Source organism: Equus quagga, chromosome 1, assembly GCF_021613505.1.
Source record: "Equus quagga isolate Etosha38 chromosome 1, UCLA_HA_Equagga_1.0, whole genome shotgun sequence".
Lineage (NCBI taxonomy): Eukaryota > Metazoa > Chordata > Mammalia > Perissodactyla > Equidae > Equus > Equus quagga.
Genome location: NC_060267.1, coordinates 45,599,278 through 45,625,075, shown reverse-complemented (window position 1 = coordinate 45,625,075; position 25,798 = coordinate 45,599,278). Strand labels below are relative to the sequence as shown.

Sequence of the window (25,798 nt, the reverse complement as noted above, 5' to 3'; positions counted from 1 at the left end):
GTAACATGGTATAGCCTGAAGGCAGAAAGACCAGAGTTTGGATCTCAGGTCAACTGATAGGGACCGTTAGCAAGATACTTTACCTCTCTGAGCCTCAGTTCCCTCATCTGTAAAATGGGGATCATAACACTTGCCTCTCACTGTTGTTAAGATTAAACATGTGTGCAATATCTGTCACATATGAAGCAGTCAGTAAACGTTCGTTAAACTGATGAAATGGAAAGAAAGTAAAGAACTATCAGGAAAACACCCACGTAATTGTCCCTAAGGGCAGTGAGACTCCTTGATAAATGATACAGAACTCCTTTTAGAGTTAAATTACATGGGCAAAGGTCAGTCCTTCCTCCAGTAAAAAGCCAGGGGCGGGGCTTAACAAGGAAGTGGTAATCCTTTCCTCAGCCTCAGTCCCAAACCTGAAGAGGCTACATCTGGATGTAGTCTTACATCCGAACGATCCTTCCTCAATGAGAAGCCAAGAAGACCTGGTGAAAGTTTCCTCTTAAGTTTTCGTGGAGAGAGACTCAGATACAGAAATATCCCTCCTGACCTGATCCTTACCCGAGCTGCAGCCGGAGAAGCCACTGACAGCTTCGAGACCAGGTAACACCAGGAGGCACTGGTCTTCATTCTCAGCTGCCCAGGAGGACACAGTGTGTCTTGAGTCCTGGCTTTACTAATGAGGTGACCTAACTGGGGGAGACCTTTACTGAGTTTATTAAGAAGTTCCTATTATGTAAGTCTCAGGAAGTAAAACAGGTTTCAAGGAAAGAGAAAGAAAGCTGTTTAAGTTTCTCTTTTGCTACAGAAGGTTTGGGATGGTTCAGTTAAGAATATGTAAGTGGATGAAACATTTGTAACATTAAGCAGTCTTCAGTGAGTATGTGACAAGGCATGTGATGACATGACAGCTGGTCAGTGGCAGGAGCCCATGGAGATGCTGACTCCCTCCCCTAGAGTAGGGATGGGGCTGAGGGTGGGAATCCCTGGGTTTGAGCCCAGAGTCTTGAGCTGTAGAAACTGTAGGAACTCAGGCACAAGGTCCAGTCCTGGCAGACCCCCGAGAGACTTCCTTGAGTACAAGCCCCGGATAAAAAGGGAAATTCCTCTCCCTCCTTTCTACAAAACTCCCTCCACTCTTGAGTTCCCTGCCCCCCTGTTCTTCACTCAGAGCCTTAGTCCTTTGTTACTTAATATGACCTAAGGCTCTGTCTCTCAGTTTAGATTCTACTGTAGGAAGTTAAGACGTTTTACCTCATACCTCACTTCACCCTTAGGATTAAAGAACCTGTCATGCTCAGAGATGACACACAGGGGAGAAGGAAGGAGACGCTCAAAGTTCTGAAGTTCGGGGGAGGAAAGAATAGGGCAGCCTCTGATGGGCATAAGGGGACACAGGGTGCTGAGGGGCAGGCTCAAGGCAACCAGACAAAATTTAGCTCATAAGGTATCCTGGGAACCTCCCTGGGGGTGAGCATCTACACCCCTGAATTACACTCGGGCCTTGTCTATGCCTCCAGGGCAATGGAAGTCAGCTCTTTGGCTGAGCCTGTTGCCAAGGGCTCCTCCACGCCCCTCACACCCGGGACAGGCCCTGCAAGGGGAACCTAGTGTGAGTTCTGTCCAGCTTACCCCGGCAACCTGTGGCAGCCTCTGTGAGTGGAACCACAGAGCACACGCTCGTGTTGTGTCCTCCGTGTGCTTATCCATTACCTGCCATGGGAAGGGAAGTGCAATCTAACCTCCACAAATGAAGCCAGGGCTAGAAAAATCCCCAAAGGGGTCTGGCCACAGCAGGAGTTTAGGCGCCGGTGGCCTTCTCAGGACAGCTGCTCCTCAGGACAGCTGCGGAGGCTGGGAGGACCTTGGCCATCCAGGGGGCTGGAGGGAAAGCACTCGGGGAAGGAAAAGAGGCCAATGAAAGAAGGCCTGTGACCTTGCGTTGGAGTGTAGGTTTGCCCTGGTTTGTTCTAGATAAGGAGAGGGTATGTAAATACACAGGAGAAGGGAGGGCTGTGTCCACTGAGTCACTGAATTAGAACGAGCTTGCAGGTCTCATTCCGGAGCCCATTCACCCTCCAGGCCCTGAACCAACACCCAGGGCCCCCACCCAGGGCTTCCTGTCCAGAAACATAAACATAAAATTGACATGGAAGTGCCCATAAACCCCAAAGTTGGGCTTTTACTTTCGACAGGTGTGCCACACGAGCTCACACGGCTCTGAGACAAGGCTTGTCTCCACAGGGACCACAGCACGCCCCTGACCCACGACGAGTGTGCGCAGGGGGACGACGCTGCGCCTGTTCACTATGTTTCAGCATCTGAGCTAACACTGTCGCCTGAGCACTGCTGTGCTTGTGCGGCCCTCTCTTCCTTGGCTGGCCTGTCAGCTGGGCCAAGTACCCAGTGCCTGTAACCCAACAGAAATCTCTTCTCTCACCAAATGGAAGGCCTGTGTGCTCCATCTTGACCTCAGTGGTTTCCCCCCTTTTCTGATGTTGCTCCTGAATCGGCATTTAGCAAACTTGTTTCTTAAAGAAGTCAGACCCTCCCTCCCTCCAACACCACTACACATACAAGCAGGCACGTATGCGCGTGCACACACACACACACACACACAATTTTACAGTCCGCATACTACATTAGAAAGGTTTTGTTTATTTGTTCTTTAACTTACATGGAGGTTTCTTCAGAAGCATAGTATTATGGCTTGAGGAGAGGGCCCACCCTCCTACCCCAAGGACATACTTCCTGTCGGCCGTGCACTTCCTGCCTACAGCGTCCTGAGCTGCCCAATTTGAAAGGAAGCTTTGACTATACAACCTCGTAAATCCTCTCCTGACACAGTCCAGCTCTGGCGTCCTCCTGGCTCAGCCCCTTCAACGCCAAGTCCGCTGCCTAGAGTTTGGACCACATATCCTGCCCTCTCCTCACTCTTTCTGGCTCATTCTCTTGCTTGTCTCAGGTTGCTCAGTCTTGATTCTTGGTCCATTTTACTCGCTTACATGTACCTCAGCTCTCAATATTTTTCAGCAACATCTTTCCTTCACAGGGTAGCCAGATTTGCATAAAAACACAAGACACCCAGTTAAATGTGAATTTCAGATAAACTACAAATACTTTTTTGGTATAAGTATGTCCCATACAATGTTGGGAGATACTTATATTAAAAATTTACCTGTTGTTAACCTGAAACTCGAATTTGACTGGACACGCTGCTTTTTACCTGGAAGCTCTATCATCACTTTTCATTCATTCATCTGATATTTGTGGAGAACTTACCACATGTCAGGCATTATGCTAGGTGCTGGGAAAGCTGGTCCCAGCTTCTGGGAGAAGACTGGGAGAGAAGTTCCAGTCTTCATGTCTTACAGGATATAAACTTTCTATACACACTATATAGATATATATATAGGACTACAGGAAAGTAGAGGAAAAGAGTATGGATTTTGTGCTAAACCTAATATTTGCATGTCACTAGTTTCCTTAATTGCTGCATTTGAGCTTGCTTCTATAAACATATTAAAATTTGTAGAAAAGGCACCCTATAAAAATAATATAATTTTAGCAAATAATGACACCAATATTTCTTGAGCATTTGTCATCGACTACGCCCTATTTTAAGTGCTTTACATATACTAATTCTCTATACTAATTATTTTTATTCGCATACCAACTTGATGACGCAGGGGAGTTTTTCATCCCCATTTTACAGATGGGAAAGTGGAGGCACAAATAAATTAAGAAATATGCCCGGGTGCACAGCTAGTAAGCAGATGACCCAGGATTTGAACTAGGTCATCTGAATCAAGAGACCAGCACGTTAACCACTACTCTGTACAGACCGATGCTTGTATTATTATTTATGGTTTATGAAGGATTTTCACAGTTTGTTATTTAATCCTCCTATATAGTCAGCGAGTTGGATAATATGAATCACATTTTATAAATGGAAAAACTACACCTCACAGAGGTTAAGTGATTTGCCTGAGTTCCTTTACCACTAAGTATGAAAAGCAATTCTTCAACCTATCTTTTCATTCCAAATGTTGCACTCACCCCAACAGACCATCCGAAAACTCCTTGGAGCTCTTCTAGAACAGTGTTGCCCTAAGTGGGTCTCATAAATATTATTTTAAATCAAATACTTGTTCAAACGCTTCAATCAAGCTCTAGTCTAAATGCTTTACAAATATTAACTCATTTCATCTTCCTAACTCGTTTCATCTTCATAAGAGTGTGAAATAGGTACCATTATCATCCCCATTTTAAACATGAGGGAAGTGAAGCATAGAGAGAGACGTCACATCACTGCTAGTGGTAGAGTCAGGATTTGAACCCAGACAATCTCAGAATAGGAAAAAATTCCATAAGTCATTGTCCAGTGCGTTTTTGTATCAGGCATAATTGTTGTCACTGGGCATACAGCACAGAAAAAACAGCACACAAACATGCCTGTTTTTGTGGTACTTACATCTAGATAAACTGGAAGACCTGGCAGAAGATCTCCATGGCGTGTGACTTAACCCAGCACCGAGAGAGGGGTGAACTGCTGACCTGAGAGGATGCGTGTGGGGGAGGGTGGGAAGGGGGAGGCGGGAGGGTGGAAAAGATGGGAGGTGCACGTGCTTTGCACAGATGTTGAAGTGACTCCTGACAGCGAAAGGTTGGCCATGGTGCATAGTGAGTGTGAAACTGGGAGAAGATGAGGGAAGGACTGTTGAAACCAAAGCCCTGGAACAGGACAATAATGTGAACAGACAGAAGGGAGGAGGAAGCCTGGTGGTCATGCCCCGACTTTGCACCACAGCCCTCAAGCATTTGCTTATATTCAGTTACCTGAGCCGGGTTTGTGGGGCTTAGGAGTCGTGTGAATGTGTCTGTGTGTGTAGTAGCCGTCTCAGGTTTTGCAACTCTGCCCTTGGCCACCCTGGGAAATCCATTTCTGTCCCCTCCATCTGCACCTGACGTCCTGGCATAGCCCGCTGCAGTCCCCTCCCGGCCTCGCCTCCATCAGAACTCACCCAGCCAGGGCCCATGGCTTTCTCAGGGCCTCGCCAAGGAGCAGTTCTGCAGAGGAACAGCTTCTGTATCAGCCAGTGTGAACATCTTCCAAATAAAGGAGAGGAAACAAGGATGGAAACGGGAAGCATCCGGCAGGCTGGCAGGGGAGCTACTTCAGCCCCCACGCCTTCTTCAAATCGAATCGGAGGGCGAAGTTAGAGACTATCCAATGTGGAAACCGAGGACCAAGGGGGTTGAGTGACTGCCCAAGGACATTGCAAGTTAGAAGCTGAGCCAGCCCTGACCATCGGCCTCCAGACACCCAATCCAATTTAGCTGTACCTGTCACACTGCCTCCAGCCCTGTCTGCAGTCAGTGTCCCATCTTTGGGGTGAGAGAGTACAGTGGAGAGAAAAGAAGGGATATGCCAGTCAATCCCATTAGTATCACTATACCTCACTTTATCACACCAGCTCACGTGCCAAAAGACAGTCTTAAAGTAGGACAGTTAAGAGAAGGGAACACGATTAAGAGCCACATCAAGGACAGAGTCAGAGGGCCTGGGATGACAGTTGTACTAGAAAAAACATAATAGCTACCACTTTCGAGCTAGGTTCTGGATTGGGACTTCTAATGCATTATCTTGTACCTTCACAGTATTCCTGTAATACAACTATTATTATTTTCAATTTACCTGTAGGAAGCTTAAGTTCAGAGAGGTGAAGTAACCTACCCCAGGTCACACAGCTCTAGTCAGTGGTATGGCCAGAATTTGAACTCAGGACTGTTAGACTGAGATGCCCAGCCTGTTTTCCAGTCCACCCACTGCCTATGAAATTTTAATCCAACAAGAGTTGGTCGATCTGGGCTTTCTGGCATCTGGGACGAAAAGGAAAATGTAGTCCTTAACACACAACAGAAGAAAGCAAAGTAGAATATTAACCAAAAAGAAATGATTTCCTAGCTGGAAACCAGAAAAACAGTTACATCATGAAAGCTTAAACCGAGCAAAATCGGTTTATTACATCTATCTGGTTATTCATATGAAAATAAAGATGAAACCCCTCCATCCCTGTCATCTTAGTGCTGGTATCAATCTTTCTAAAACATGTCTGTGATCACATCACTCTCCACCCAAAACTTCGAAAAGCTCTCCGTTGCCTCCACCAGTGCCCTTCAAACTTGTAAAAACTAGCAGGATTTTTTTCATATGAAATCTCACATGGAATGCCAAATACGGCAAGAAACAGAAGCAAACCTCTACAAGCTAAAGCAGAGGGTAAAGAAAGGAGAGAGGATAGAAGGACCAGGGACCCCAGACACTGCCCTCTCCCTAAGTGGCCTCCCCCTTTGCCCACCTACTTCTCCCAAGAAGACTTTTAACCGCCCTCCACGGTCTAGGCTCCTTTTGAAATGTACTGATCAATCAACATGAGAAATTGCAAAGCTTTCAGCCCAACATTCAAAGGCCCCCCTAATGGGGCCCCGAATGCCATTTCACTCATTGTCCCTCCGCATCCTTGAGCCCCAGCTATCCACAACCACATGCTTATTCTATACAGTTCTCTCACCACTCTTCAAACACATCCTCAGTTCACCCATGGTCTACCCTCTGCCCATCCTGTTCTTAGCCCAATATCCATCCACCAGTCTAAACCCTTTGTATCTTTCAAGGAGCCTTCATTCACCCTATCGGTAGCTCTCCATTCCTCCTCCAGCTCCCACATGGGCTGCCTGCAACTCTGTTCCAGCTCCTAGCTCACTCTCTGCTTGGAGTTATCTATGTGCATGCCTCTCTTCCTCATCTCTTTAAGATGGGACTTTCAGAAAGAACCCTGGCTTTTCCATCTCTGATTACCCCCTGCCTCTGAGCACAAACAGAATAGGTGCTCAATAAATGCTTATTGAGTTTTACCTCTGTCTCTCCCAACCTACAAAGAGCAGATTGCCCACAGGTAGAAGGATGCATGTGGACTTTGTTGTTGCAGGCCCACCATGTGCACCACCAGTGCATGTGACCTGGAGGAGATCCCCCTGGATGATGATGACCCAAACAGCATAGAATTCAAAATCTTGGCGTTCTATGTCAAACAACATGTCTTCAAGAACACCTCTACCGTCATCTCACCAAAGCCGCTGAGAACAAGAAGTTTGTCCCAGAAAGTAGTGGCGAGTTGTTCAGAAAACGATTCATGGACACAGGTGCCGTGGCCTTGCAGAAATTCCAAATCCAGTGAGAAGACTATAAACCTTGCCAAGAAAAAGTCTTCTTGGAGAACACTCTTTGGAGTCATAGAGAAGGGGGAAGATGCACAGAGCTCACCTACAGAGGTCTATGCTCAGGGTAGAGGAGTACCGGAACATCAGGGTCCTCGCAGTCGGCAGTCATCGAGGTCCCTTTCTAATGTGGAACAGTCCTCAGAGAACGAAGGTAAGCTTTTGAGAATTCCTTCTGTCCCACAACCAAATCTTTCTCTCCTCTGTGTGCATGTTCATCTCCTCCCAGCTAGTAATGTGGCCTTAGGCAGGCACTCATTGTGCTTGAGTCTCCCAACTTATAAAAATTCAATAATAATTGCCCTACGTTTCTCAAGACTGAGTAGAAAAGAAGAGGATGGCAGTGAAGTGTGACTGGACTGGTTTTCTCGCTCCATGGTCTATAAATAATCTTGCTGCCCAAATTCCCAATCCTCTGTGCCAGAGACCAATCTAAAGGAGAGTCCCAGACAGGGGCTCAGGCTGCCACTCTTCCTAAGGTAAGTCAACTCACGTCTCTGGGCCTCTGTGTTTCCATCTGTATACTGGAACATCCCTCCCGCCTCTTACGGTGGATGGAAATATCAGGTAGCTGTAGACAAAAATACTTTTCAAAGTATAAACCACTCTAAAAAAAAGAACTGAGAAGCATTTTGACAAAAATCTTCCCTCAGTGAGACAACATACTTATGTTGAATAAAAGATTTTCACAAAAGGCTTTATCATGGAGCATTGCCCTTCATCCACAGACCTTGGCATAAGCATCTTCTTCCCCTTCAACAATGCCCCGTGCCCAAAGCCCAGTGCCTGATGCCCAGATTTTAAAAGAAAACCCCCCCTCCTGCTGGGCTGATTGGACTGTGTAACTTGTCAGTAATTAGTCAACAGGTGGCAGTAATGTCTCAATTTTAAATGCTGTGACTGACGTGGACAACTTTAGATCATTCACTATGATCAAGGAAACTTCCATGTCCCATTCGACAGAGAATTTGGGACAGGAGAAGTTAGGGTTGGATTATCTGGGGCGCTCCTCCTCCCCGCAGTGGTACAGCAGACTCCTTCTGCTGGGGGTGGTGGCTGAGCTCTGGAGCAAACAACAGTTTGGAGGCACCTAAATAGGCTTTTCTGCTTGGCCTGGTCTCTGGACTTTGCCAGGAGACAGAGGACGATTTTACAGACTCTCATCTTCTAGCTTTCCTGAAATAAATGATATTCTGTATTTCAATATTATGGAAGTATCATTTGACCTTTTTTATTTTCTAAAACTTCACAAGCTCTATATAGATATACAGATATCCCTAAAAAAGTAGAAATTATTACTTCCTAAGGAGGCTTAGCTTTAAACATTTATGTACAGAGCATCCTCTCTTCCCACGTTTCTCTTTCCTCTCTTTCTTGTTAACTATCTGGGTGGTTAGCAGGTTTCATGTCAGATGTGACTCATGAGAGCCTTGCATTCTATTTCTATTTTGCCACATAGAAATCAGAGCTCAGCAGGTGGCTTCACCTGGGTTCTTTTAACTAAAGGTCACAATTTAGCCTGAGCTGCCATTTCCAGGACTCAGACACCAGGCTAAGTGAGAACTATGAGGTTATGTCCCAGGATGAAAATTTAGTAGCGAGAGGCCTTAAAAGTAGAAAAATGAACATCGACGCCAAATTTAGAAACTATCAACCCAAGTTCTTTTACTCTTGAATCTTGGTTTCCCCACAGTTATGATTCGCTACATGTGGAATGTTGCAGTTAAGATTAGGTTCAGCAACATATAGTGGAAAACTCAAATAACTGTGGCTTAAATAATAAAGAGAGACCATAAAAGAAGACCAAAGTTGGGTAGCCCAGGCCTGACATGGCAGCTTCCCAGCCATTAGAGATTCTTATTCTGTCCTTCCTTAGCTAGTGGCTTCCAACCTTATATTCCTTATATTCCAAAGTAACTGCTGGGACTCCAGCCATCATGTCTACATTTCAAAGAAGAAGAAAGAGGAAGCAAAGGAAGGACAAAAGGGTGTCTCCTTTCTAGATAATTCAGCTCTCTTTTAGAGAGCATTCTTAAAACTGCACCCAACTTTGCACATCTCATTGGTCACGCCCTACTGCAAGGGAGGCTGGGAAATGTAGATTTTTCAGCTGGATCCATTGTTACCTCTGACACTTCAGGGGTCTGTTACTAAGAAAGGAGGAAATGGAAATTGTGTGGGAAATAGTCTCAACTATATGGAAATCTCTCCCAAACTCCCTGCCCCATCCCTTTAAAACAAATGCCTCAGGCCAAAGGCTGACTGGCACCTTCCCAACCCTGCTCTGCTTTTCTTCTTGGCCCCACAGTGACCCCCTAAAATAGACTTGAAAGGATGGGCAGTCTTTCTGTTCTCTCCCCAACCCCATCCAATCTTCCTTTGCCTATCAGATGGGACCAACTCTGACAAGAAGGGAAAATTAAGGTATTCAAGATGGGAATCTTGACGAGAACTAGCTCATCTGAGTCAAAACGTGTTTGCTTTTAGTTTTTCCTGCACGTGTTTCATCTGCATCCGTCCTTCCATGCCCACCAATTCATAGAAAATGAACCACCGTACACAGGTTAGTCAGATTGGGTACTTCTGAGCCTGCTAGTGGTCTTATGATTGCCCTGCCACATGGTGGGGGCTGGAGGGTGAGGATGAGGGAGCTTGGGGGCCTTCGTCTGCCTCCTTTAAGTGCAAGATGGACACACTGTGACTTCCAGTGGAAGAGCCATGCGCTGGTCACCCTAGACAGGCTGCACAAGGCCTGAGAGGTAGAAAATGTAAGCGTTCCTTTCCCATCTCCTGCGGACACAAGGGAAGGCTCCCGCTGGCTTTGGGCTCCAGCCTCTTGCCCTTTCCTTGCCAGGGGCCATGGATGGCCAGCATTCAAGAGGAGGCTGGTTGGGCTGCAATAAGGTGATTTAAGAGTGGAAAGCATATTTGGTTTGGTTGTTAAAATGGGAAGGAACAGCATTGATCCCTGTCTCCTTGACCTGTCCAATTCTTCTCTCTGTAATTCACTTGTGTTTTTGAACCCTATGGACGGAGCATGAGAAATATGGCTTTTTAAGGAGGCCATAGTGTCTTTTTTTAAAGGAAGGCGTATGGACACAGCATTAGTTCCCATGGCCTTTCAGTGAATGCCCCGAGGGATGAAGGGCGAGCACCAAAGCTTTCGTGCTATGGAAGAATCCAGGGAAAGAGGACCAGAAATCACCTTGGCAGTTCCACAGATGTCAAAACCTGCTTTTCACGTGACACAATCCCTCCCGGGACCCAGGCCTTGCCCCTCTCATCTATCCTGTTTTACAAAGCCCAGGACTTCCCCCTGGCACCCCCACCCTTCCAGCCAAAACCCCGCTCTGTCACTTTCTTCAAGTCTTGTGAATTAAATAGTGTTTTTCAAACATTACATGATATGACTGCCCCATAGGGTATCAAAGCCAGTGTTTGTACGAGCTTCTGAAAGTTAACAACTTAATGACAAAATGACAATGAAAATTTTACTCCTGAACAACTCAGCGACACTGCCTGCCCTCTCCACTCATCCCTGACCAGGGGCAAAGCTGACATCTTTCACAGGCTATGACAGTCATTGGGCCAATACCATTTAAACCTTTATGTCCAAAAATACCTTATTCTATAGTTAGTTGTGCGAATAAGTGACTATAAATTCTGAACTATAAATTCTTGAAGGCCATGGGTTGCACTCTATGCATCCTTGTGGACCTATCAGCTTTAATTGGATGTTTCCCAGTAGACATTGAGGAGAGAGAAGACACGTGACCATACGAGCTAGGGGAGTTCCGAGTTTACTTGACAATGGGCTTGAGTAATGAACATGGCCTGAGAGCAGACATATTTCTCTTTCCTCAGTGACCAACCCCCAAAGGCTTGTCAACTACTGAATGCCTTCCTATGCACATAGGGGCCAGCTCTCCAAGATATAAAGGATGTCTAAGAAAAAAAAAGAATAAAAATAAAAGCATAATGAGCATTCCCTCAAGCAAAGAACTAAGCACTCCCTTTTGTGTTTCCTCCTTTGCAAAGGGGAAAGGGGACCCTAATTTTGCAAGACTTCAAAAAGAGGGTGCAGAAGGGCAATTGTTTCAAGGTGGCAGTCATTCCTCTGTGTATCCCCCACCCTTCCCAGCCTCTGCCAGGCAACTGCCAGTGCTTTGTGAAGAATGGGCCTCCCGCCTCCACACACTCCCAGGCAGTTTCCTCTCACTCTGGGCTGGTCTTTTCATTTCCGGCAACTGTGCATACCAATGAGCTAGACAAGGTTCTTCTGAGACGGGCCTCTCAGCATCATTTTGTCTTGTTTCAGCTGTGGATCCCAAAGTTGTCTCCATTGCCAACCGAGTTGCTGAAATTGTTTATTCCTGGCCGCCTCCAGAAGAGCCCCGGAAGAATGGAAGACGCGCCAAGCTTGACGGGTTTATTAAACTGGGTTACCCCCCTCAGCCCGAGTGCTCCCAGTCTACAGCTGCAAGCGCCAAGAAAGGTAAACTTCCCTTCTGAGTGTTCGTGTGGGGTTGGATGTTTGCCAGGCAGAGGTATATGAGCATTTATGGATTTATTTAGCTCAGGGCTCTGCAACTGGAGAATCTCTGCTGACCCGGACCAAGGGCATGACAGCAACGTGCTGGAGGCAGTGGCCTCTAGTTTAAGAGACCAGCCCAAGCTCAGGTGTGTGTGCCAGCAGATTGAAGCAACATACCCAGCTCACCACTAAGTCCAAAGAAAAGTCTCCCGCTGAGCGAGAGGCGCAAGTACAGAGCATGCACTCAACCTTGTCCACGGGGGAAATGCAGTATTAGAGGTGACCATGGTAGCAATGGCCAAGGACCAGTTTGCTCATGGGAGTACTTGGGGTGTAGAGGGAATGTCCACCCAGAGATTTGTAATTTAATATTGCCTTGTGTTCCTGTGAAAAAGAAGCGGGTTGTCAGACACCAGGTCTGGTGCAGAATATGAAGTAGAACTGAGAAGTAGTGACCCAACTGGGTCAATTGTCACCAAAACAGTAGCAATAGCTAGGACTGTAGATCCCATCAGACTGGCAGGACTTCCGGAGCTGAGGGGAACAGGACCAAGTGCCACAGGAAGAGAATTTCAGTCCCACATCTCTCACTAACCATGGCCCTCGCTCATGGCTCTTTCCTCAAATTCCAGTGGAGGATGAGGAGCAAAGGTGACATATCACATGACATGTCGCAAAGGTGACATGCTGGTTGGCAGCATGCCAAAGCACAAGGCAAAAGTCCTCCCTCCAAAGGTATTGCTGTCTCCCAAACCCGGAAGCAGAGTGGTGGGTCTGTCCAGCCGGTGCTGTACTATTGGAACCACAAACTATGCCAGGGCCTAGAGAGAGGAGCCAGAGGAGAGGAGAGCCCTCTGAGTCTGAGAAAAACAAAGCATCTCCACTTATCGCCATCTCATATGTGCTGGGCGAGGTGAAGCAACACCCCAAAGCAAGCTTTTTAAAGCTAAGACTCTCATCCTCTGTGCATGTGAGAAATTCGGGCCACTCTTACAGCAACGTTCCCAGACAGGGGCAGCAGCAGGTAAAATCTACACATGGGCGATGGAAACACACATTCTTTCTTCTCCCAGGTGACTTCAGTCTCAGACTTCCCACCTACCTCTTACCTTGCCCTTCAAGAGACCTTCTTGGGACGTGATGTGCTGGATTAATTTCCTGGCACCTCTTTCCCTCTTACCTGGGACAAACATGAGGACTCAGTGACTTCAGAGATTGTGCCAACAGCAAAAAAGCGCTGTTCTCTCTGTAACTGGCTTTTCTGTTTGGATTCTGTTCTATAGCAATGACCATTTTCATCAAATTTAGTTGTTAGCATGTTTTCAGACAAGAACAATCATACGCCACCTCCCCCATTCCACTGCACACACAACACACCAACTGTGGCCATCTTTCTATCTGCCGTGTTAGCCTTTGAAGTGGAAGAACTTCCAAATTTTATTTACTTATACCCCACCTTGTTGTAAAGACACGGCATACAAAGTATAAATTTTAAGATAAGGTTTCGATAAAATAAATCAAGTTTGAAAGATAATGTAAAAAGAAAATAGCAGGAAAATGGAATGAGTTTAGTTCCAAAACTGCAGGCCAGGAAGACCGTACTGCCTCCTAGATAGGACCACAAATTTGTCTCTACACCTTCTAGCAGCTAGCACAAGGGGGAATATGATCAAATAGGAGATTTACAGTGTCCATATGGAAAAGCACCATCTGCTCAGGAGAAGCCTAAAGACCAGAGAGATACTTCTCCTAAATATCTTTAAAGATAGGATCATATGTAGTGCAACTCACATCAACAAAATTCTTACAGCAAATGTAATGATGAATTTCATGGTGAGAATTGGGGGGCTGAGAGAAAAAAGGAGAAAAAAAGGAAAGAGGGCACTGTAGGAGAGGGTGTGTGGAAGGGTTTGTGCCTGAACAAAGAGGTGAGGCAAAATTTAATTTGCTAAGAATTACAAAGCAAGCACACGTCTTCCTAATATCTAACCAGACCACAAGCATTGTTACTGGAAAAATTTAAGATTTTTTTTCTCTTAAAAGAAATAACTGGAATTTTCCCCTGACAGATGAAGAAGACCAAAACATAGCCAAAATCGTTGAGCTGCTGAAATATTCAGGGGATCAGTTGCAAAGAGAGGTAGGGAGCTTCTTGAACAAATGTGATTTCTTTCTGCGCCCGCACACTGGGACATGAGAACAGAATTGTACCCCAGGTTGTATGCCTTTTCAAAGTTCTGGTTTCCACTTAGTCCTAAATTTTATTTCCCTTGGAGTGAAAATTCTTCATGCTGGCAGCATCTCAAAAATGAATCACTTTGGAAAACATAAGTAAACCTTCTGGAGCCTCCTTGGAATTTTTGGAAATGAAAAAAGTAACTTTGTTATTGCAAGAAAAGACACCAATATAAATTAAAACTTGCTGAATAGAATTATTAATCTAGTTCCCCGTGTAACTGATCCTCAGGGAAGTTTAGACTCTCGCATTTGCCCTGCAGCCTGGATATCTGTGTCCCGCAGCTGCTCAAGGCTGGCGTCCTTACTGAAACCTCTCCCTAGAATGTCTGGACTGTTCTTAGCAATTCAGCCAGGGAGGAGGGTTAGTGTCACTTGGAGAACTTTGGATTTCCTGCCATTTAGAAGTGGAGACCCACCATTCCGATAGGGAACATGTGAGAGTTGCCTTCAGATAGAGTTGGTGAGCGGGCCCCCACTAGAGTCGGAAGAGCTTCTGAACACAATCTCTTCCGCGTCCACCACCCACAGACTGCTGAGTAGTCTCCTGGGCCTCTCAAACAGGGGCTGGCCTGTGGACCCATTCCCTTGTTTTGCCAGGGTCCATGGGGAAGAAGTCAGGCCCTCTGGGGCTTCTGCAGGAGGGGGAAACAGCACTAACTGACCAGCCTCCCTACCCTAATAACAGCATGCTCAGCGGCTCCTCTCTCAATGCCTTTGTCAGAGGTGCGCCCTGAGGATGGTGCAGGAGGGTGAAGGTCATGGGAGATGGTGCCGAATGAGAAACAGTGAGAAAACTGGGGATATCAGACTAAAGAAAAGAGAAGGGGGTGTGTGAGCTTTGGGGCCATAAGTAAAGGATGGATAGGGGCGCAGAGGAAGCAGAAAATAGAACATGGTGCATGATTTAAGGACACCCTGTGTTTCTCCAGAACTAACATCAATGGGTAAGAGTTATGGGGCAATTGATTTCTCCCCATTTTAAGAATGAACTTTCTAGCACTTAGGGCTGCCTATCAAAGCCAAGGGCTGCCTTGTGAAGGAATGATCTTCCTGTCACTAGAAGAATTTCAAGTAGAGGCCAATAACCAGCCAGCAGTTCAGTACATGAACTGCAAGGGATCCCTTAGATATCCTCGAGGATTTTTTACATCTCGAAGGTTCTATGGCTCTTGGGACAACCTCCTTCCTGGCCTTCCTAAGCAGTGACTTGCAGTAGGTCAGGGAGCCCAGGGATGGGAGGAGGTATGAAGGTGACTCCTCCAGTGATGAAGAGAGATGCTTTCATTTTCACCCCACAAATTACCATTTTAAAAAACCTCACTATGCCTGAGGCACTCTCTTGATGATTTGGGGCGATACTTTCCATTATTTATGTGGAAAGCGTGGTTTTTGTTCCCTTTATGTGGTTCCCCAGTAAAGGACTGTGGTAGGAACACCGAAGGTCTGACTTGTGCTGTGTGGGTGTGAGTTCCCACTAGAGTGGGACAGTGACATGGGGAGGGGCCCCACCATGGCCACAGAGGTGAACAAAGCTGCCCATCCCTGAGAGCACATGTGGGCTCACCCTGCACCTCCGTGAGAGGTCAAAGAGCAGGTGCAACCAAAGCGGGCAGGGGTACTCTGTGGAAGGCGTTTCTTCCTGGCGTTTGATTCTTTTACTGTTCTGGCAGAGTGCAGGCTTCCAGCCACCCACTGAGGTTTTGAGTCTAACTTCTTCAACTGGTCACTGATTAGGAGCAGCCCATTCTTGGTGTGGAGGACGCTGGTCATTCCTGCTTCAGATTGATAATTCCCATAGGCCCCTGCACCTCCCAGAAGTTGGGGGGTGAGCTGGGCTCATAAAATAACACCACTCCACCAAAATCTTTACATAGCATCTGACTCATCCCCAGAATATCCCTTTTAGAAAGAATATTTGTTGCAAATCTGCTCAGCACATCATTTCTCAAGGACAGAACTAGAGGATTTTCAAACATTTAGTCCCTGCTCACTACAGAATTTCTGTTTTCACATGACAACCATCATATTAACAGATATTGCAAGGATGGCTTTATAAGGAGGATTTATGACACAAGCTCTGATTTTTCAAAAGAAGTAGAGGCAGTACTGATTTTTTTAAAGGTACGGTAGTCCAAAGGAGGTAAAGCAGAGAGACATAAGGTTCAAGAGAGGGGTATAAGGGGCCAACCCCATGGCCAAGTGGTTAAGTTCGCGCGCTCCACTTCAGCGGCCCAGGGTTTCCCCAGTTTGGATCCTGGGTACAGGCCATGCTGAGGCGGCATCCCACATGCCACAACTAGAGGGACCCACAACTAAAAATACACAACTCTGTACTGGGGGGCTTTGGGGAGAAAAGAAAAAATAAAATCTTAAAAAAAAAAAAGAGAGAGGGATATGAGGTAAAATATAACAATGGAAAGAAATCGGTGGATTTGTTTGTTTGGGTTTTTTTTAAGTGAATATATGCACCTCAGGGTGTCTTCCCTGACGCCTCTGTGCTCTGGTAGCATCCTGAAAAATGACTAACATTTCGAGAGCACTTCTCCATGTCGGGCACTATGCAAAGTGTTTCACTCAGTTACTCTCTAGTATAAGTACTGTCATCATCCCAGTCTAGAGAAGACAGAACTGACGCTGAGAGGTGAAGTGATTTCCCTGAGATTCCACAGCTAGTAAGAGGTGGAGCAGGGGTTTGAGCCAGGACAATGATTTCCAGGCTTTGAATTCTGTCCTTTACACGACCTCTAGCAAAGCACTTGGCACGATATTGCAATTGTCACCAGACTGTGAGCCTGTTGAGTGAGGCCTGGGTCTTAATCACCCACAGTACCTGCCTACTGTAAGTGCTCAGAAAACGTTTGCTGAATGTCGAATGAATGGGCTGGTCAGTTTTATCACTTGTTTGTCCCAATGAAAGAAATTCCCAGAGCAGGAACATGCTCCATCCAGTTCTGCAGGGTGCTGTGCTAGAGTCCAGGGTTTTTCCCTTGGGTATTTCAGTGGCCCACTGTTGACCCGGGGAGACTGCCTCACTGGGCCAAGCAGCTCTACTGAAGGCTTATTCTCTTGCACGCAGCTGGAGAGAGAGAAGGGTTTGATGAACAGCTTCCAGGATGGGCTGCCCTACTCTGTTTTCAAGACCATTACCGACCAGTTCCTAAGGGGTGTGGACACCAGGGGAGAATCCGAGGTCAAAGCTCAGAGCTTTAAGGCCGCTCTCGCGATAGACGTCATGGCCAAACTCACTGCCATCGACAACCACCCCATGAATAGGGTGCTGGGCTTTGGAACCAAGTACCTGAAAGAGAACTTCTCACCCTGGGTCCAGCAGCATGGTGGATGGGTAAGTGCATCCTATTGAAATATGAGTCTTCCCAGAACTCAGAAGAATGGGGTGGAAAGTTTTTTTTTTTTTAAAGTGAAGGGAACACATCTGTGAAGCAGTTCTCATGGGTTTAGGACACTTAAGTGACAAGAGATTTATCCCATTGATGGGAACATATTTTTAGTGATTATCTTCATCATCAATAAATATTTACTGAACTTCCAAAGGGCATGTAGGGTATGTGTGTGGGGAGAGAGGGACTGGTCAGCTGTAACAGGAAATGAAGAGATGTTGAGATATAAAATGTTTAGATAGATATAATTTCTGTTTTCACAAATTTTGCAGGCACTGGAAGTCTGGCAGTGAGACAAGGAGAGGCAGATACTTCCTCATCCTCTCAGATGCTGACAGGGTGTGGGGCTAACACTCATGCAGAGATTCAGTGTTCATGACACTTTGTCATTGCTGCTTGAACCCAGACATTTTGACAGGGACATTTCGATACAAACTAAAAAGCAAACAGTTAAATTTTCATCTGTTTTTAATTATCTGATATTAGGCAAAACAGACATCTTCACCCCTGTGCCTCAGCCTCAACCCCTCGCCCATCCTTTATCCCCATCCTTTGAGATTTCCTTAAAAGTGCTGTGTTCAAATGGCCTCATAAGGTCAACCTTGTCAAAACGCCTTACCCCAGGGCTTTAAATCTCAGCAAGGCTAGGGCATTTTTGTCTGTTCAAGTTGCTCCTCAGAAGACACACCTTTGCCCCTCATTATCCTTGGTCCTCTTTCCATTAGAGTGGTCCAGGGGCCAGCAACAAGTATGAGTCTGCTCTAGGCATGGCCAGCATGACTCTGGGGCCTCCAAACAGGTTTAATCTCTTGGCTCCCAGAGGGAAAGTGCAGCTGATCTTCTGAAGTGCCCACCATGGTCTTCAGTGGCTGCCCATTGGGCTTACCCAGTCTTCTGTTCTTTCCTATTTTTCACTTTTGCACCAGATATGATGGCCCTTAAGTGGCTGATCTGAACAACTAGGGCTCTTAAGTATTCTAAATTTGAGCAGCCTTAACTTATGCTGAGGATGGATTCCACATCATTTCAGCGTCAATTGTTCTTCCTTCCACGACTCCCTCCGGTCCCTCCTCTGCCCCAGAGCCTTTCCTGACCACTCCAGCTCAAGGTCCTCGCCAGCCTCTGCCCTCTTACTAAACTTCACGGTTGCACCACAATCATATACAGGAAAACACCATCACTGTTGGGCCTCTTGATATTTTTTTCCAGAGAGATTATAAGTGCCAATTGGGTTCACAATGAGATATCATTTCATACCCATGGTATGACTAAAATAAAAAAGACAAGTGTCAGTGAAGATGTAGATAAATTTGAACCCTCATACACCTCTGGTTGGATTCTTTTTTTTTAATAATTTTTTTTAGTTTTAATTTTTGTTTTTATAGCAGTAACATTGGATTATAACATTATATAACTTTCAGATGTACATCATAATATATTTCAAATTCTGTGTAGATTACATCATGTTCACCACCCAAAGACTAATTACAATCCATCCCCGCACACATGTCCCTAATCACCCCATTCCCCCCCCTCCTCCCTCCCCCCTCCCCTCTGGTATGCTGGTTGGATTCTAAAAGGGTCCAGTCCCTTTGGAAAACAACTTGGAAGTTCCCCAAAATGTCAAACGTAGAGTTACCAATTCCACTCTTAGGTATAAACCCCAGAAAATTGAAAACAAATGTCCACATAAAAACGTGTACATGAATGTTCATAGCAGCATTCATTATTCATAATAGCCAGAGTGGAAACAACCCAAATGTTCATCAATGATGACTGGAAAAACCAAATGTGGTATATCCACACAATGGAATATTATTCAGTCATAAAAGAGAATGACGTCCTGACAGATGGATGAACCTTGAAAACGTTATGCTAAATGAAAGAAGTCAGACAAAAGGACCATATATTGTATTATTTCATTTATATGAAATGTCCAGAATAGGCACATTCATAGAGACAGATTAGTGGTTTCCTGGGCTTTGGGGAAAGGGAATGGGTGAATGACTGCTAATGGATGAGGAGGTTTGTTTGTAGTGATGGAAATGTTCTAAAATCAGATAAAGGTGATGGTTGCATAATTCTATGAGTATGCTAAAAGCTATTGAATTATATACTTTAAAAGGATGAATTTTATGGTATATTTCAATAAATGTGTTATGACAAATAGCAGTTCTAATTCTAGTAAGCAAATAAAAAGAGGAAAGAAAAAAGAAGATGAACGTTTTTATTTACTTATTTTTTAATTTTGCTGCCGGTACCAGAGAGAAAAACTGTTCCAATCAGAGAAAATAGATTGTTTGGTAGAAATAATAAAGGGAATTTTCAAAGGCTTTAAAAGTCGATGGCACCAGTTCTTTATCATTTGTAGTTTCAATTCAGAATTTATTAGGTTACTTTTCCAGGTCATGATAAATCCTAATCTTAAGTCTCGGCCATAGTTAGGTTTCATTTGGAGCAGGTAGCTGGAAATTAGGAGGAGGAAAAAGGAGAGAGAAAGGACTATTTTTTCCAAAGTGACAAAGAAAGAGTTGCAAAAAATAAAGAAGGATGTTGATAAAAGAATATTTAGGAGTTGATATGAGCTATGAAAGTGTGAAGGAGATGGGGATTGAGACCTGAGCTCAGTCTCCCTAAACAGGAAAGATGACATGAATGGCAAGCCTCCATGGCCTTCCATTGGCCCCAGGTATTTTGGTGGCTCTCTGGGGTGTCCTTGTAGCAGTGTGGAAGGAAGAAAACTATTCCCAGGCACAAGCTTTCCAGGAGTTCAGGGTTGCTAACTATCTCAGTATTTAATCTTCCCAAGTGAACTGCAAATCTGGGAGGGCAGGATTACATATTTTATGCTCTTTTTACCTCTCATAATTCCCATTACACAGATGTTCAGCCAATACTTGTAGAATAATGAGTCAATCAATCAAATGAATGAATAGCAACTTTATCTACCAAGCATGCTGAATAAGCTACTATGAGATTTTAATTGATTCCTTGGCCCTTTTTCCTCACTGTAGAGCATGGTTCACATAGTTAGCCTGCAATCCTGCAACCTCACCCACTCTACAGCACTGTGAAAGGAGAGGTTTGCAACCTCCATAGTCATTAACCTTGCAGTATCTACTCTTTTGAATTTTCAGTACAGAATCAAAGCCTTTTCCCATGGAGCCTGTGAGCCCTGGAAGCGCAACCTAAGTCCTTAGCTGATGTTTTCCTTTCAGGCATACCACAGATGCCAGTCACCTTTCCAAACCCTCCCCCAACCCAAACACAGTCTCCAAGCCTCAGGCCATGCCTGGGATAAGACAGCAGAGTTAACAGGCATATGTTTTCACTTCAACAGTGAATCAAACTTGGAATTTTAAGAATCTATTTCTCTTTTTCCTTTCTAGGAAAAAGTACTTGGGATATCACATGAAGAATTAGACTGAAACATCAGAAGATTTGTAATCTGGAATACTCATTGTCCAATTGTGGTCCTGTGTACATCAGTCTCAGCATAGACCAAGGGAGAAAATTAAAATGCACAAGGCAGATGGAGCATTGAAGTGTTCAAACACATTATTCCTGTGAGTCAGGAGGCATCAGGAGATGCCTTGTTCGTCTCCAGCTCATAGAATGTAGTAGCATGGTCCTTGACATCCATGTTTTTCAGGCCCTCCATTGAGTGTGTGAGGAAGTCTAGAAGGACAAGTGGCAATTTTCCTTTCAAATGTTCAGAACAGAAACCATCCTACTGCCCCTGCTAGCCGCTTTACAGAAAGTGTGTTACAGGTATTGGCTGATCTCATAAGGGTGAAATGACAAATCGTGCATGTGATTACTCTTTGGTTTCTGGTACTATTTATTTTTTAAACTACACTTGGGATGGCCTAATAATGACATTGTTTCAAGCTTGCCTCTAGGAAGATGTTGCTGTTCATGTTGGTAGACATAGCTCAAAGAGACTCTTGAATTTACTCTTGTAGACACTAGTTTAGGGAGATACTGCCATATCTGCCTTTTTGACTCACTTCTCTGGGAAAATTCTTTGGCAGTTTGAAAAACATCCACTTGGGAAAAACAATTACTCCTACCACCCACAACTCTCTCAGTGACCCCACCTCTACTTCTCAAGGTCTCTGGGATTTTCTTTGTTATTTCTTGAGGTAGTGTAATAATTAGTACCTGGTAAAATAAATATGTGGAAAGACCACTTATGATGTGGAAAGAGAGAATGTTTACAAGAGAATGGTTAAAATAAGTAATAAGTAATAGTACTAAGATTTCTGTAAGGATCAGAGGGAGTTAATTCATCAAAAGTGCTTACAATAGTGGTTGGCATTTGGCGCTCAGGGTTCACTTACATTCACTATTAGGCACTGCCCTCAGCTCAGCTGAAAATTTCCTCTCCTCTCAAAGCAGTCACTGATTGTTTTTCTGAAATTGATACTGTTCAGAATGAGTTTTTCTAGTAAGTGAAATACGTTACATAGAAAATGTTTAAGACACACAACAATTTTAAAAAATACTGTCAAATTATAGAGTCTTACAAATTTCTGGATCCCTAGCACCCAGCATGAAACCTGATGAAAAATGGATGTTTAATAACCTCTGATGAAGGTTGATAAACCTTTGAATAAATGGATGAATTAATGAGACATACTTTCAGCTTTAAGGGAAAATTGGACTTATCTATGATCACATGTTTCACTACCCTACCCATCTCAATTAAAATGAGTTATTCTCTTTTACTTTCTTCCCCCACACTGAAAGGCATAAATGTTGGGGATAAAGGAGTCTCTTTTTACGGATGGAGACCAGACCACCTCTTCTTCCACTTTGACCCAACCATTCCAAACTATTTGCATCCCCCAAATGTATTATGCAAACTTGCACCTCTGAGCCTTCATAACAGTATTTTCTCCCCTTGGATTGTTCTTGTCTTCTGCTCTTCTTCCCCTATTTCCACTAATGCAACTAACTCCAGCCCATTTTTTACAAATTTCCTCCTTCATTTTCTCCGGAAGCATTTGCTAACCCTCCCTTGGCCACCATGGGGCTACATTTGGATGCCTTTCCTCATAAGGACGCTCCGTAACACTCTGTATATAGATATTATACTTAATACATAAGAATACCATAAGAACTAGTCTTTCACACTGGATTGTGAACTTTTTTGTAAACAAGCATTATGTCTAATTTAACTTTAACTTTGTAAACCTGATACCTGGCGTATTTTTAGTGTACAACTGTAGAGTCATACCCTCGCCTCACTGCTATAATCTGTAAATCAGTAAGACTGGAGTATGGCTCAAGTTGCATACTGTTTTAACAAGCTCTCCAAGTGTTCCAATATCATCTGTAGTTTCCAGCCAAGATGAAGTAATAGTGACTGAATTTAATCTTCTACTTAAAACAACTGAAAAAATAGATAAAATGTATGAAGAACAGTTTTCAAGATGTTGTGCATCAGGTAATAAAGGACTGGTCCCTGAGAGATGAGAAACAAAGTGAGCCCTGACTGCCCTGGAGTAGTGCAGGTAGTTTCCAGGCTGTGTTGGAAGGAGGAGAACTCATGCAGGTCTCAGCAGTCTCCCTGAAGAGAGAAGATAGAGCCCAGAAGTCCAGGAAGGCTAAGGCAGCTAAAGTTTGCAAGTCAAATAATGGAGAGAAGAGAATGGCACACAAAGCTCCAGAGGTCAGAAGACAGGTCCCCTCAAGTTTTCGGATGAATACTGATCAATACATGCATGTGAAGACATTACCGAAGGTTTGGGAAAGAACCACCTGAAAATATTAAGGGGAACATTTTCCAAAACTCACAATGGGCTGAGAGTAGTGCCTATTTCCACTAGTAAGAATGGAAAAATTTCAAAATTTGCATGGCAATAGGTAGAATACTCCAAAGAATTTTGCCTCAGTAGTGGGAAAAAAATTAGCTCTAGACTAAACATTCTTCTGATTCTGCCCAACAAAGATAAAGAGCAAGAACCAAAAGGATTAAACTGTTATCAAGTAACATAGGTATGTTCCAAAACAAAGCTCAAGAATCTTTATAGGATCACAAAAATATCCAACATCCAACAAGGTAACAGTCACAATGTCTGGCATCCAATCAAAAATTACAAGGCATGTAAAGAAGCAGGAAAATGAGACCCATAATGTGGAGAAAAATCAAGAAAAACCACCTCAGAAATGATACAGCCAATAGAATTACTAGACAAGCACATTAAAACTATTATAATTGTATTCCGTATGCTCAATAAGCCAAAGGAAAGACTGAACAGGTCAAGTACACATAGAAATTATAAATATGACTCAAATCAAACTTCTAGAGAAGAAATCTATAATTCTGAGATGAAAAATACACTGAGATGTTGTAGAAGAATAGATAGGTAAACTTGAAGACAGAGAAATAGATCCAAAATATAACACAGAGAAATGAGACTGGGGAGAAAACAACAGAGCAACAGTGAATTGTGGGATGACTTTTACTGGCTTATTATGTGTAATTGGAGTGAAGATTTTCCAAATTTGATGACAATTATAAATTCACAGAACCAAGAAACTTAATGAACCCAAGCACAGAAAACATGTAGAAAATTACACTAAGCCACATCATAAATTGCTCAAAGCCAGTGATAAAGAAAAAAATCTTAAAAGTAGCCAGAGAAAAAGGCATATTACATAGAGAGAAACAAAAAAATGAAAGAAAACCTTTCTTGGGAAACAACACAAGAAAGAAGAAACTGGAGTAACACCTTTAAAGTATCAAAAGAAAAAAACCTTTCAACAAAGAATTCTATAACCAACAAAAAGATGTTCAAAAAAGGAAGGGGAAATAAAGACTTTTTGAGATGTGCAAAAGCTAAAAGAATTCCTCACCAGCAGAATTGAGCTAGAAAAAATGTTAAGGAAGTCCTTTAAGCAGAGGGAAAATCATAACAAATAGACCTACAGAAAAGAAAAAGCACTGGAAATGATAAATATGTGAGTAAATATAAAAGGCTCTTTTTTGTATTTAAATCTCTTTAAAAGATAATGGGCCATTTAAAGGAGAAATAATAACGTGTTGTGGTATTGTGGGGATTATAACAGGTAGAATAGAATGTATCAGAATAATAGTACAAAGGCTGAGAAGAGAGAGATGGAAGCATAATTAGAAGGTTCACTATATGTGAAGTGTATAATTTCAATTGAAAGTAGACTGTGGTAAAATGTATACTATAAATCTAAAAAACCACTAAAACATATACACACACACACATTCACACAAGATTACAACTAATTAGTCAACAAAGGTGATAAAATGGAATCATAAAAAATAGCCCCCCCCAAAAAAATGGAAAAGGAGAACAAAAGACAGACAAGATGGAAGAAAGCAAATAGTAGGTTTGTATATTAAACCAGACCATACCAATAATCACAACAAATGAAAATGGTCCAAACATCCCAATTAAAAGGCAGAGATTACTGGATTAGATTTAAAAAAAAAAAAAAAACAACACACGGAGGCATATGCAGTCTACAAAAAACCACTTTAAATATAAAGACATGATTATGTTAAAAGTCAAAGGATAGAAAAAGAAAAACCATGATAACACTAATCAAAAGAAAGATGGAGTGACTATATTAATATCAGTCAAAATAGGTTTCAGAGCAAAGATATTAATGCTAATTAACATTGTCACTTAATAATAATAAAAGAGTCAATTCATCAAGAGGACATAACAATTTTATTGTTTACGCATCTTCTGGTGTGTGTTTTTTTCCACCACCAAGAATTCTCCAACACTAGCTGGGTATCCTACAATTCAACTCAATTCTGACACTATCTGCCTGGGGATAGTGTCTGATGTCACAGGTTAAGGGTTCAGTCCCATGAGACTGGCTCCCCCTACACACTTCAGACACCAATTACAAGTCCAGATTGTCATCTGGGCTTCTGGCCGACAGGCTATAAATCAGAAGTTCCCAAGAGCCCTTCCTTGGGAGCAATTAATTTGCTAGAACAGCTCACAGAACTCAGAGAAATATTTTACTTACTAGATAAAAGGATCTATCTCAGGAACAGCCAGATGGAAGAGCTGTATACGGCAAGGTATGGAGAAAAGGTCATGGAGCTTCCATGTCTTCTCTGAGCACGTCACTCTCGTAGCACCTCCATGTGTTCACCAACCCGAAGATCTTTGAACCCCACTCTTTTGGGGTTTTACAGAGGTTTCATTACAAGGCATGATTGATTAAATCATTGGCCAATGGCAATTGATTCATCCCCTGCCTGGAAGTTGGAGGAGGGGGTGTGGATTGAAAGTTCCATCCCTCTAATCACATGGTTGGTTCCCCTGGCAACAAGCCCCCATCCATAGGT

General features: G+C 43.8%; 1 protein-coding gene across 1 annotated transcript; it reads left to right on the top strand.

The window, feature by feature from the left end:
* Positions 1 to 427: 427 nt before the first annotated feature.
* On the top strand, positions 428 to 22,025 carry BCL2L14 (BCL2 like 14). The gene is made up of 6 exons (XM_046660450.1): positions 428 to 600; positions 6,990 to 7,432; positions 11,597 to 11,773; positions 13,882 to 13,952; positions 17,127 to 17,393; positions 20,838 to 22,025. The coding sequence occupies exons 2-6, from the start codon at positions 6,997 to 6,999 to the stop codon at positions 20,874 to 20,876; spliced, it is 990 nt and encodes a 329-aa protein (XP_046516406.1). The 5' UTR covers positions 428 to 600; positions 6,990 to 6,996; the 3' UTR covers positions 20,877 to 22,025.
* The last annotated feature ends 3,773 nt before the right edge of the window (positions 22,026 to 25,798 follow it).